Source organism: Pyxicephalus adspersus, chromosome 9, assembly GCF_032062135.1.
Source record: "Pyxicephalus adspersus chromosome 9, UCB_Pads_2.0, whole genome shotgun sequence".
In the NCBI taxonomy this organism is placed as follows: domain Eukaryota; kingdom Metazoa; phylum Chordata; class Amphibia; order Anura; family Pyxicephalidae; genus Pyxicephalus; species Pyxicephalus adspersus.
In genome coordinates, this window is record NC_092866.1 from 18463298 (window position 1) to 18478524 (window position 15227).

At 39.0% G+C, this 15227-nt stretch overlaps 1 protein-coding gene across 1 annotated transcript in view; it reads right to left on the bottom strand.

Annotated features, from left to right (window-relative positions):
• CMIP (c-Maf inducing protein) overlaps positions 1 to 5236 on the bottom strand; it is a gene marked incomplete at its 3' end in the record, with an annotated part of 97373 nt that extends 92137 nt beyond the window's left edge. The window contains 1 exon segment of the mRNA XM_072422719.1: positions 4668 to 5236. Coding sequence (XP_072278820.1) covers positions 4668 to 4964 — 297 coding nt within the window.
• Positions 5237 to 15227: the final 9991 nt, after the last annotated feature.

The following is a 15227-nucleotide window of genomic DNA, read 5'->3' on the forward strand; positions in this document are numbered from 1 at the left end:
GAGTTGACAATATCAGTGATGAGCACTTTAATGCACTTTTGCCTATCAAAAACTGATATTAGTTGCTGTGCATTGAACAGTTTTGAACAACACTATTGAAACAATTGATAATATGTGTACATGCATTTGTCACATCGTGTGTGGGCTCAGAGACGCAGGTTGCATAGCATGGAATCATGTGTCAACCAGCTGCAGTCCTGCCCAGAAACATGGGGAGAGCTTTGCCAAACCTGACTGCAATGTCAGAACACAGAATGATTTTACTTGTTGCTTGCTTCTATGTACACGTGTAAAGAAAGTTCATTTAGGTAATGGATCACAAGCATTTTTTGGGGTTTCAGGGGTGCCAAACCATGAGATGTAGAAGTAACAACCGACACATTTTGGCTGCTATGCTGCACCTCATCAGGGATCAGAATACTGTGCATCGTAAGTTCAAAAGATTGGCAATGACAATGAATAAAATACCCTTAAAGTTTAACTTGTGAAAGTGCCACTAGCATTAATAAGGTAGAGATTCATCCTATGCCCACACTCCTTACCCATAATATATCTTTATTATCTGTTGATTCTACCAAGAGATCCTTTTTTTTTTTCCTACGTAATAATAGATCAAACTGTTCATCAAAAGAAGCCATTGCAGGAATTGGAACAAACCATTCAACAACGGGTGCTAACAACGGTCAGATTTTATTTATATGGCATAAACATTTTTTTCCCCGTAACAAAAAAATTATGTTCCTATTGTTAAAAGTGAAGCTTTCATTTATATGTCTTTTACCAATTAAAACCCTATGTAGATCCAAAGCTATTCTGCAAATAAATTTATTATGTTTACGGATAAACTACTTTTTTTTTTTCTAAATGTTCAAGCAATAGCTTGCTGATTTACCACTGGTATTTTAGGTCCCCCTTAATATTAAGCCCTGATGAAAGGGGAATCTTGCCCCTGAAATGTGTTGGCTCCTATGTGTATCATATACTCCTTTATCTATTGACATCCTATAGAATTATAGGAAGAACTATTGATCCTATAGAAATTCACAACATATCTTTTATAATATACATTGAGTCCTCATCTTTTTACAACACACAGAATCCTGAACCCTAATTAAGAGGGCACAGCCTGGCATTAAAAACATGCTGGCTTGTTTCATGAATCAAAACCCTTCAGACTTTTATGCCATTGTACGGAACTTCTTTTCACCCCCCAACCTTAAATTTCCTATAAGACATCCTAGTAAGTCATCATCTAGGCTAAGATTTTTTTTTTTTAATTATAGGATCTATTTAGAAAATGTTTTTGATTCAACACCTCTAATTTATTCTCCTCTATTGCGCACAACATAAGTTTGCACCAGAAATGCCATCATTTCTCTCACCCTCAGAGAGGACCGATCCCCAAAGCCAAGTATCCAAGGCACCATAAACCACAGGTGGTGCTCAACTATTCCACTGGAAACAAATTTTAAAATGGTATTTTCTCCAAATCTTAAAGACCCCCTATAGTATAAAATATGGTATTCTGGTAAAGGGGTCATATCTTTAATGATAAAATTTAGGATATTATTTTGTATTATTATTTCATGGGTTTTCTTTCAAGTATTTTTTAATTTTTATTATTATTAATAATAATAAACAGGATTTATATAGCGCCAACATATTACACATATTGTATGTATATTGCAGAAGAGATTTAGTATTGCTTTGCATTGGAAACATTCGTTAGTGAATATTTCTAGCAACAAATGCTGTACAGGCAGCGCTGTTCATTCTGTAGGTGGTGGGCAGGAGACGTCCCGCTGTGTCCTACCCCATTGAAAACAGCTGTGGTCATTTAGGGACAGGTAGGACTGATCACTGAGTGATACAGACACTAGGTTTATAAGAAGGTTCAAACAGCTGTACAGCTTCAGTCTCTGCCATGGATGCATCTACCTGCAGCCAGCAGTTTTTTGTGTGTGTACATGGAGCCCCAAAGATTGAGCTCATGGGAAAAGACCTGGAGAAGAAGGAAGAGCTGACATCACTGCTCTGAACGGGATCACTTTATAAGGTGAACCTGCCATAATGCATCATATTATTATTATTATTATTATTATTATTAATAACAGGATTTGTATAGCACCAACATATTATGCAGCGCTGTACATTAAATAAGGGTTGCAAATGACAGATACAGACAGTGACACAGAAGGAGAGGACCCTGCCCTGAAGAGCTTTTACACATTTACCTGTTGATTATGATCTATAGCTATGATTACCTGTAGGGACCCCAAAGCTAAAGGTTGGGAAAAACTATTATAAAGTAGGGGTACGCTTACCTTTAATGCATATGGCTTAATCCCCAATACAAATATAAAATACTGAAAACGTATTACTTAAATTGAGATTTCCTTAAATATATGCTGCATGCCCATCCTAAATTCCTGTCCACCAGGTAACAATGCTGCACTGATTTTACTGCAAAAAAGAAAAGCATAGTCACCATATTAAAGGGAAATGTAACAAACAAACCTACCGGCGATAGGTAACCTACCGCAAATCAACCGGTGATAAAACTAATGTGGGGTAAAAAAGAAAAATTACTGCATTAATTCTATTGCTAACTGCAGCATTTGATATCTTCATCCTATATATATCCTAGATATATCCTTGGCCCATAGATCTATTTTAAATAGAATTGTCAACCCCTGATCATATTTTAAAATTGGTGCTCAGGGCCAAAATTGTTTCCTAATTGGTAACATTTTTATATTGCAATATGTAATACTTACAATACATGTCATGTATATGTAATACTTTATTATTCTTTGCAACAAAAGATACAGGGGTTTTTGAGCAATATATATAAAATTATATAAAAGTTTCCTTAATCTATATAAACTTAAACAAATTTGAAAATTATTGTTCCAAAATGTTTTCGCTTCCTAAAAAAAAGTATTCTAATTCCCCAAAACACTTTGATTATTTACTATTATTGAATTAACAATCTAAATTTTTCATTCTATTTCAAGTCTAATGATTGATAAACCGAGAGTGTAGAAATACTTATCAATAAATAATTCATAAATGTAATTTAGGTGTTCAAGAATTATTTTTTTAATCATCATAAAATATATTTTCTATTTCGATGGAAGAAAGGTATAAAATTATATAATGCATGATATTTAATGTACAAAGCTGCGTAATATATTGGTAATATAATATATATATTATTGGTGCTATATAAATCCTTTGTTTATATTAATAATAATTTAATATATTAATGAAATGTGAATTGCCTAGTTGTGATGTGTGAATGTAATGCTGATTTCCCAGAATTCTTCTCTGATATAATATACAGTATTCCTGTAGACGACCAGTAATGTGCTGCAGTGAGCCGTCCGCACACGCTGCATTGGGGAATCACTGCAAGCACAACACATCATAGACATAAAACAAATGTATATGTAAAAAAAAATATCTATTTTCAGGCAATATGTGCAAAACCAAGACGGCCTGTCTCCGATGGGCAATACTAAACCCAATTTTATTCTTCTTACACCAATTTTTCATTATTTGATCTCAAAAGAAAAAGAAACACATACACACATGCAACAAAAAACACTAAAGCATTGGCAGACATTTTCACTATTCTGATCCAACACAACAGGAAAAATTACAAATAATTTTCTGGATGTGCAAATTGTTCTGTTTGATATGAATGCTTTGTAATAAATGCATGGAGAGGGCACGATGCATGTTCAATGAATGGATGATAAATAGATCACATATAATATTATACATAAAACAATGATCTCAGGAGAACACGTAGCATCGGGCTTTATTTTTTTGTTATTGTTATGTTTTTTAATGGCCCGCCAGACTTTTTTTGGAACAAATAAACACTGGAAATGCTAGCTACAAATGCATGGAATGAACATCTATATGTCTATATGTATGTTTATGTATATTATAAACATATTTATATTTATAGATCTATTGTTTTTCCATTTTTCTCAACCAACACATCAACATGTTCCTACATAACCATACCAAGCGGCCCCTATCTATAGCCCTAATGGCTTTTCCACATCACGCACATTCTCCATGCACCTATATCTCCAGCATGCATTAGAGCACCGATAGAGATCAACAGCTCGTAGCCATTGGGTAATACCAATCTACAAAGCCCCTCGGCCATCATAAAAGTCCACTACACACCCGCAGCCTTATGTACAACCACTACACACCCGCAGCCTTATGTACAACCATCTGAACTGTCAATCACCCCCATGAAGATGAGCTGTGATTGGGAGGTTCTGCGTCAGTTTGGGCCTTTCAGCCTAGCTTTGATCTTGCAACTATTAACATTTTTTGCATGCTACAACTGCAATACAATATTGGCAATAACCACAGCAACCAATCAGATGGCTGCTTTTATCAACTGGCAGCAGGGAAAGCGGAGAAAGGCAATGGCTGATTGGTTGCTGAGGGTTAGTGCTTAATTCACAAAGGATAAGGATTTTTTTTTGTGGCTGTGATTTTCAAATATCATTGGACCTTGATGAAAATGTTTTTTTATCTTTGATGTGAGATGATGGGTTGACTAGCTATGTTCCTTATTGATAGCACTGCAGGTGAGAGGCCACCCTTGCCACCATAGCCTGGGCATTGGCACTTACTGTAGCAGAGGTGAGGCTGGTATCTGCCAGGGTCAGATGGTGGGGTTCCCATCTCCTTAGGAATTTGGAGGTGAGGATCTTGCTCAGGAAGGTCCTGGGGTGCCTTATGACACAGACCTGGATGTCCCCTTCTTGCAGCAGTTTATACCTCATGCCATTGAAGTGTACCAGGGATCTCCTGCAGGGCACAGCACCCATCTTGCCCCCCTCTGGTGCAGACATTTCCCCCAGCAGTGGTTTGTTCTCCTCGATCTGTCTGTGATCGCTGCCCCCACATGAGCTGCTAGTAAAATCCATAGCAAGCAATGAAGACTTCCACTACAATCCAACAACAGCCAAGCGATCCCTGATTACACGATCAGCTTCCAAATCTCAGACGATCCTGGTCATTTCAGCTTGATTTATATCCACATTTTATCCAAAGGGAGATGCCCACAATCCCCCCACCCTCCTTCACATCCAGGGGTGTCCAGGCTGTGCTCCCCTTTGTATGTGTCGGGGTCTCAGCATGGATGGTGTGTCGGTGTGTGTGTGTGTGAGTGTGTGTGCGGGGATGCGTGTGTGTGTCACAGCCAAGCAATGGGTAAAAGATTGCAGCAGCTTCTCACCTCTCATTGGCTGGCCCGGCGTCACGTGCTCGGTGAATGACGTCAATGGCAGAAGCAGGCAGATCAGGATGCACATTGTGTGTGCTGCAGGGGAGGGGAGGCTGTCATTAATGGCAGAGGGGGAGCTGGGGACAGGAGCAGGACACAGGTCCCTGACAGGGCTCATACAACACCCTGCGTACAACCAAGGTGGTCCTGTATGGCTCACATATCATGTCATGGGTGCCCATACACCTGTATAATTCTTATTTTTGTATTTATATAGCGCCAACATATTACGCAGCGCTGTACAAAGTCATTGGTCATTAACGGTCCCTTTCACAGTCATTAGAGCGGAACTATCGCTAAAAAAGAAATAACCGTGGAATGTCGCCCGATTCTAGTCAAATCGGCCTCACGCAATCCTATCTTCCTGGCGTCGACTGAACACCAGGCACCGCCATCTTTTTTCTATGTCATTGCAGGAGCCAGATCAAGTGACGTGCGTTTGCTGATCTTTTTGAGCATGCGTGAGATTGGCGCTTTTTGTTTTGACATTTGAAGAAAGCCCTCTTTGCGCATGCTGGAGAAGCAGCAGCCTGCAGTGTTCTGGGATATGACGTAGGTATCCCAGGGAGCTGTGGGCTTCCCATTCCGCTATAACTGCCACGGCAGTAAAGACAGAAGGGGAGGAGCCTTCCTATTTAAATGTTAAAAAAATTTCCATTATATAAAAAGAAAAGCTATTCTTTATATATAAAGTAAAAAAAAGTGATGATGGGTCCCCTTTAACTGTCCCTCAGAGGGGTTCACAGTCATGCCAATAAAATAGCCTAGGGACAATTTTGCTTGGAATCCAATGAACCCGAAAAAATGTTTTTGGGATGTGGAAACTGGAGGGAAACCCATGCAAACACAGGAAGAACATACAAACTCCATGCAGATAGTGAACAGTGACTAGCACTATTGTCTTTGCAGCACTGGGCTCCCAGGTTCATCAGGACGCCATCTGGATCATGATCCAGCCTAGACCTTCTCAACTCAAGTCTATTCTAACACCTTCATCAAGGAAGATGCTTGAAGATTTTACGTTTGTTCTATTCCTCTTTTTACCCTTCCCTAAAACTAAACATTTTTGGCTGGAGTTCCACTTTAAGTTACAACTTGTTCATAACAAACCATAGAGCCGTTATGAACATAGAGACCATTAGAACCATTTTTCAACCTTTATAAATTAGAGGAAATAACATTCAGGTCCTTAGAGAACCCCCGCTATAATTACTATATCCACAGCTCACAGTACATTAGTGTGGTGGTCAGTGGGAAGAAGTCTTCTTACATTGCTGGCCAGTGGGAAGAATGTCACCCTTACTGATGGCCAAAAAGATCATTGGTGTCACTTAAACTGACCTTAGAGTCATATACTGCTCAAAGTACCTCTAGCAACTTCCGCAGGAACCCTGATTTTCCCTAAAAAAATTTCTCATTATGTATGTGAAGGAATAAAAACTTGCTGCCAGGCAGGTTGTATATTACAGAAGAGATTTTGTATAGTTATGTATTGGATACATTTGTTAGTTATTATTTCTAGCAACAAATGCTGTACAGGCAGCGCTGTTCATTCTGTAGGTGGTGAGCAGGAGACGTCCCGCTGTGTCCTTCCCTATAGGAAACAGCAGTGGTCATTTAGGGACAGGTAGGACTGATCACTGAGTGATACAGACACTAGGTTTATAGGAAGGTTCAAACAGCTGTACAGCTTCAGTCTCTGCCATGGATGCATCTACCTGCAGCCAGCACTTTTTTGTGTGTGTACATGGAGCCCCAAAGATTGAGCTCAGTATATGGTCTGGGCCAGAACAAAGTTATCCATGTGCCCAAAGACTCCAAACGTGGGAAAAGACCTGGAGCAGAAGGAAGAGCTGACATCGCTGCCCTGAAAGGGATCACTTTACAAGGTGAACTTGCCATAATGCATTATATTATTATTATTATTATAATTAAAAGACAGGATTTGTATTGCACCAACATATTATGCAGCCCTGTACATTAAATAAGGGTTGCAAATGACAGACAGATACAGACAGTGACACAAGAAGAGGAGAGGACCCTGTCCAGAAGCGCTTGAATTCTAAGGTGGGGTAAGTACACAATGGGATGGGAGATATGTAGTGGTGGGAAGTAGTGAAGGTTTTAGGAGACAGAAGAAGATGGGTAGGTAAGTTTGAAAAGATGGGTTTTGAGTGCTATTTTAAATGAGCACAAAGTAGGAGCAAGCCAAATAGGACGAGGAAGGCCATTCCAGAGAGTCGGGGCAAAGTCTTGAAATCATGCGTGTGATGAGGTTATGAGTGAGGAAGTCAGTAGTAGTACAGTATATGCTGTGTATATATATATATATATATATATATATATATATATATATATATATATATATATATACATACATACAAGGCCTGGGGGCCCAAATCTTTACCCTACACCGGCGGTTTATTTCCTCATTACCATAGGACAGGGCTGTCAACCATCAGTCCTTGAGGGCCAGGTTCTGCACACATTTAAAGTATTTCTCTAGGTAAAGTAATAAAGGTATAGTTTATAATAAGTCAGAACTCACTGTTTTTACACCAAAAACCTGGCCTGTATATGGCCCTCGAGGACTGCAATTAGACAGCCCTGTACTATACTCTCAATTCACGAAGCAAGCACAGCTCATGTTGTTTTTGAGCATTTAATGTGTGTTTGGAATGCAAAGCGCAATGCATTTGACTTGAATAGAGCAGAACAAATAACAGGGGAAATGCTGCAGTTAACCTGCTATGTCTGTTGCATCTTTTTATTTAGATGCAGGTTTACCTATTAAGGTGCATTTGAGCTGCAGGTCATTTGCAGAATTCTCATGTCAAGCACTGCATTTCCATTTGATTTCAGATTCATGAACTTGAATAGAAAACATATCATCAACATGAACCCTAAGGATACTTATATTCCAAAAGTGACAAATATTTCAAGCTAGGCTTAATTAAAGCTGAATATGACACATATCTAAATCTGATATCCTTATCCTGCTGGTAAAGCTTAGTAAATTGCGCTATGTTAGATTTCATGATATCTGCAAGGTGTTATCATCACCTTGATAAGCGCAGTGATCTGTTACATGGGAACTATGAGGTCATTCTAATTTTATATCTGATATGTTACAATTTACAGCTACTGCAGGTAAATATTAACCTCATCTTACCACACCTGTAGGCTCAATTCAAACAGGTAAAACACTAAGATCCTCCATGCAACTGTGCATTATTGCCAGGGACAGACATAGGGAGGTGAAAAGTGCAGCCCCAGACCCTCCTCAGCCAACAAGGGGCCCTAAGTTAGTTCATTGGGGGACCCCAAGTCAGTTCTGCACATAGACCCACTATTAGCTATGTCTGCCACTGATTATTGCTGTATCTTGGTGCAGTTGTCCAGCAAAAAGTACCTTCCATAGGGATATGGTAATACATACTGAACTGACCATAGTAGATAAAAAGCTCTTGGCAAAAAGCAGACATGTAAATGTAGCCATATATTTATTATTACATTTCATAGATAATGTCTGGAATTACATTATTCCACCACAACCCAGAACCCAGAGGTAATTGTTGTGAGCATTTCTTATAAAAAGATCCAGTAAATATGATGTTACATTCCAATATTGTGATTATTTAAGCACCAACATACTATATAGCACTGTACATTTTTTAAAGCATTGCCCAGCTACTACCAGTAACTGCAAGATGTTAACATTTTACTATTATGTCTTGATAAATACAGCAGTACAAATGATCATGACATTATTCACCGGTAGAGCTCCTAGTAGCCAGATTGAGCTTTGCACAGTATTATGTGTCACTTAATGCATTTTACTATTGAGTCATTGCAGTATAATTCTGTGGAACTTGAAAGTGTATATATTATTAACATAGTTAGCAACATTTAGGATAATTTCCAGAGACACGTTACTGCTGACCTGTTTTATTTATGGTGATGTCAGATCATGAATCATTTTATACCCAACTGTGTCATTTTATTTTAAATGCTACCATTTAATAAAGGGGGGGGGGGGGTCAGCAGATCACGGAAAAACTGGGTATATATCATTTTCTTTCCTCATGCATTTGGTCATCAGGACCAAATGGAGAAGAGAAATGTGCAGAGTGGGGCATAAAACTACAACGGATTTCATACACTTTATTAGTTGAGTGTAAGAGCACAAAAAATAAACTGCATTAAATTGTGTTTTTTTATATTGGAAGCTCAACTTCAGCTTTAGGTAAGCTTTAATAAGAGAATGATTTTATGGTTTACATTTATTACATTTTGAAAAGGAACAAAAAGGACCTTTTTGAGGCCAATCATAAATTTCCCCTATTTATAGAATATGTGCCAATGTCCATGGTAAATGAGATACTTAGCATTTATGCAACTATAGATGCCTATGGACAGAAGACCTTTTCAACATCTCTTGGGTAAAAAATAAGGTTAAAGTTAAGGTTTAAAACAGAACTAAAGGTACACTTTTAGAAATCTACAATCAGGCAGGTCATTATTGCAGAATTCCCCTCTGGGACAATTTATTCTAACTGCCTGATTGCTCCAGGTATCTGGCTGAGCCTGAGCAGCGTCAGCTTTGGTTGCCAGCATACCCGGCATCCCGGCTTCCCCTGCACGTTCCGGGAATTAACAAACTCCAACATCACTCAAACTTACACTTTTTGCACTTTTCACAAACTTTTTCAGAAATTCAAGTGGACAAACCCCAAAGCATGGTTAATATCAGTTTGGAGCCAGTTAAGGTATAAGGCAGTATCCCCATTGGATGGTGGTTATCAAGGGCAGTTCATGACCTGAATATGGGCATGACATTCCTGTGACCTAGGCGGACATCAAATTCTGTGTCCTCACATTTTTAGAGCTGTAGTTTAGCAATACACCTTATTTACCAATCTGTGGTTAGCCTGCTGATTAGACAGCAAAGGTTCATATCATTGCAATATCTCATTAGTATTTGCAGAGCCTATGACAATTCAATACAGAATATGGAAGACTGTCCACTCTTTACACTGTTGGAGCTGTAAAGACTTGTCCCAACCCAGCATGGGTGTGTAAGCAATAAGGATTGAATACAAAGCTTCTTTTGTGTCAGTGATTAGGAACTTAGGTGAGGATCAGTGAGGATTTGCAATCACCAATGTATTATGATCTTATACAGATACCACTCCTTCATTAGATTCCTTTACATTGGCAGACCACAATGAAGTATTTATTGCCTGCAATTCTCACTTTCAATTGTGCAACTTTATTATTGGTGTACTGTGCACTACACTGTGGTTCTATGTCACTTCAATAGATATGCATGTGTCTTCTGGTTGGATATTTTTAAGCTGAATTCTGGAAAAAAACACTGGTGTACTGCAGTGCTTACAAGAGGCATGCTAACAGCTGGAAAGAGCAGAGCAAAGAAAAGATAAGTCCATCATTATGCTGCTTCTACTTCAATGTCCAATCCTTCAATGCTAGGGGAGGGGAAAGACCTAGGTGTTACATAACTGATTTAGAGAATAGTCAGGTCACTAATCCTACCCCTATTTTCTGGTAGAATAGTATAAATGGAAAGAAACATGAATTCTTTAGTAAAATAGCTCTCATATACTGTATGTGCTTCATCTGCGTATTTAACTCCGTACTTGGAGTTCAGGATAAAATTCTTATGTTAAACAAAACATATGGAAAAATACAGATGCAAAGTACAAGATTTATTTGACAGTTACCATTTACACAGTCTCCCACCATCCTAATCTGCTGGGGCAGCATAAGAAGAAAGTTTTAGCTTTATAAGTCAGAAATACACACCATTCCCTGCACCATCCCCAAATGACAGATGATGATGGCCCGGTGATCAACTCAATGCTCCCTAAACTCACCTTTCTTAAGCTACGTACACACGGCAGATTTTTATCTGCCGTGTGTACAGTCGGTGTCGTCCATCATCCGAACGACCGTCCTGCCGGATCCACTGACGATGGACGACAACCGATCCTAATGAAAGGGAAGGGGGAGAGCGCGCAGCAGGGTGCCGCTCCGTCGCTCTCCCCCTCCCCTCTCCATAGAGCATGAACGGTGCTGTATGTACAGCACCGTTCATGCATCGTGCAGTCCCTTGTCGTTGGAAAGGATCGTGAAAGATCCTTTCCAATGACAAAAATTGCACGTGTGTACGCAGCTTAAGTCCAGTCTCCAGTAAAGAAGTTGTCCTTGATGACCACACTGGAAGGCATTCAGGTCAACAGGTTAAATTCTTTGTTTGAACAACTTTTTAGTTAGAAAGTGGGTTCTTAAGAGATAAGGTCAGCTCCTTTTCCACTACAGTGTGCCACCTTAAGGTAACACTCCTAGTTAAAGACTGAGGGACCCTTTCTTCACCTTTTCTTCAACTTCCCAATGCATTTTCTTAAGTTTCTGCCCAGTTAGAAGAATTAACCAAAGGCACACAAAACGTATTTACTGAACATGCTTCTGGTCGTTCTTTTTGTCCTGAAGTTAAGCAACCACTTTAGAGTTTCAGAAGAATTAGAACCTTTTGAGGCACTCTTTCCCAGCAAAGTAAAAAAGATTACTTCCTTCCCCTCCTTTCTTCCATGATCATCTTCATAGGAGATAACAGCATTTAGATCATACTTCTTCAGGCTCTGACACCAAACCTAAATATTACATTTTCTTCCCAAGAGCGCATTAACTGAAGTCTAGTCTTTCCTATTCTCCACTCCCAACTATTTATCTTTAGAATTAGTTCTACTCCCTAAGTAAAAATCAGGGGACATTACAAGTTAGCTCCACCAATACTAAAGAGGAACTATTGGAAGAGAACACTTCACAAATTCTAGTTCTTTTCCCCTTGTTCACATTAAAATGGGATAAAGTTTGTGTTTTCTCATTCACGTTTATCAAGAATACCCCCTCAAACCCTGGTTTAATAGGACCACCATGAATTTGAAAGTGCTTATGCAAATCCAAAGGCTGCAATCCTGTCTAGCTGCACTTTTGTTCCCCAATACTTCCACTACCTGATGGAAGAAAAGGCGAGTCTTCTCTAAACTCAGTGTTGCAAGTTCTTTCTTTACTGCCTTTCTCAATCCAGGAATTTGTTTTCTAATAATAGAACATTGGGAGATGCCAAAAAATAATCCTTTATACCCCTAAGCTAACTTTGCATCCTGAACCACTGGTTTACAGCACGGATATCAACTTGTTTGCCATCATTAGTGCAGTACATGGAAGCAATGGCTTCCTGGAAAAATAGCTTTATAAGATCTGGTTGTTTCTATTGTTCTGGGTGCACAGTTTGCACCCAGAACAATAGGCTAATAGGCAAGCTATTGTTGAGGCATGGGGAGCCGGCACTGCCATAGAGGGCATGGACCAATGCAAAAACATTTTTGTATAAAATTACTGACCAGTGGATAGAGGGTCAATTTGTGTTCAAGTGCAACAAAACAAATGCACAAATTCTTCAAATAACATACTTCGAAGCCGCCCTAAATTGTTACAAAAGGTTAATTTGTTTTTTTTTTTTCAGCCTTTGCATCGACACCTGGGAACACTCAAGAGGGAAACTGAAAACAGAAGTGTGTTGGAGACGCACAAACAGGCGTGTTTCCGTAGAATTGTCCACATGGTGGAATTTGATAAAACTTTTTGAAGAAATTCTGTAATGTTCAGAAATGTTCTTTTCATTGCTGATTCCATGAAATGTGCCACACAGCCCTACGCTGAGAATACTTGTTCCAATGATGTAATACATTTTTAGGCATACTTATCTGAATTATGGTGAAATATTTATTTCCCATAAATCTGATCTTCCAAACATTATGTAAAATATACAGGCGCCTTCAGAGGTTAAGGTCCTAAGTCCTCAGATGCTAGATATCATGCAAAACCCATGACTCCCAACCCAAATAATATTTTATTCAAAAACTGGCCAACAAAAGGTGACAATCTATGATAATTCTCAGGTGCCATGATCAATCCACCCTGGCTTATTTATTTAGGTGAGTATCGTACGTCCTCAGATGTCTAAATGGTGAACAATCATTCACACAACCATGCATGCATCAGTAAGTTGACATATCCATAACATTTTCTGCTGACCTCTGTGAACGAGCAAATCGCTGGGGTATGTATGGAACTGTGGGTTATTCTCAGCAGGAAATCGCAACCATTGGGAATCATTTGTTCATAACAACTTTTATTTAGCATCCGTACATACATTTAGAAATAAACACAGAGCCATTTCTCCATGTGACTGCAGGCTTCCGGATTGTGGTATGACCTTTGTTTTGACTGAATGGCATCTACAGATTCCAATGCCATAAATATTCTGGGAGGGACAATATCCAATGTCTGGTTCTTGCTGTCCTGAATGATGAATGAAGATTTTATAGAAACTCCTATTCCTGTTTCTCTGAGATCACTGATTTGTAAGTCCTGGACCCAACTACTTTGGGGTGGAATAGGGTCCCAAAAATTGTTTTTTACCCAGGCCCTGTGTTAAATCAAACAAAGGGATCATACTAAGAATATAAAAAATACTATGGCATGGTGCTTGTCAACCTCTGATTTAGTAGTGTGAGATTTGATTTCCTGGTCAGATACTTTCAGTCCACTGAAGTATCTAAAGCCAAAATCCAAATTGTAGTGTAATCCAGTTTAGAAGACCTGGGAGATGAAATAATACCCTTATTTGCATTTATAGTTGCATCCACTGCAATACTAAAACAGTAATAAGGTTCATGTAGTAAAGGCAAACCCCTCCGCTAAATCAGTTTGAGAAAATGTCTCAGAAAGCCTTACACATAAATCTAAAGAATGGAAGCAGGTGCAACTCCTCAAAACATTTGCTGAGATCCTCACAATATATAATTCTCTTGGATGCCATTGTTTTGTTGAATAACAAAACTCAAGTTTGACATTTTCAATATTAGGATAAACATGGCCCAACAAACCAATGACCATTGATGGTGTCTCCCCAAAAAAAGAGCCTTTCTGTAACCATCTGTACCTGGGTTACAGGTGTTTGATGACTGGTTCTCTCTTCTCTACTGAAGTATACAGAAAACTTAGAACTGACAAAGCCTACCATTATTTAGTCAACATTCTTTTGCACTGTACATCAGATACTCTTCGATCTCCAAACCTAGTCCTATCCCATAGAAAAAAGTTCTAACTAGTTTCCATTCAACTTTACTTTGAGCCACTTTTGTGAATTGTTTGGAGGGAATTTGAATGATTCTATCACAGTGGGGCTCCGACATGCCCACGAAGGGTACATGAGTCATGATATTTTCATTTTGTCACACCCTGTGTGTCAGACCAAATCAATTACAGGTTTGCTGAATTACCCAGGTTCACTCATGATAGGTTATCCTCTCCAGTCATGAAGAGCTTTAAAAAAAATCAGACCCGTAATCTCTCCCACTGACTTCCAATGATCTTGTAGTACATTGGGAACAGATTAACAATTATCTGGGTGATTGGTTCAGCTAAGTTTTATTTTAATAAATCTCCTATATTAGGTTCACATTGATTTCTTCCCCTTCCTCAGCTACACACACTTGCCTTTTCTTCATCCCCTACACTTCTTCATTAGGATCAAAAGAGAAGCCCCCTAGTTATTAAGTCATCGCTTACACTTGGACTTGTACAGGACCAGTAACTAGCATTGACGCTGTCACATGACATTCAGAAGAAATGGGTATTTTCATCCAGTCTGGCAGCTGAAAGGAGCAATGGAGGAGGAATAAAAGTACTGGGGAAAGGGAGATTAAAGGAAAACTGCTTGACAAGTTACCCTACCCACACTCTTCCACCACCCTAATCAGCTTTCATGGTGTGTAAACTTGCTCAGAGTTATGCACACCAACCCTGTACCCCC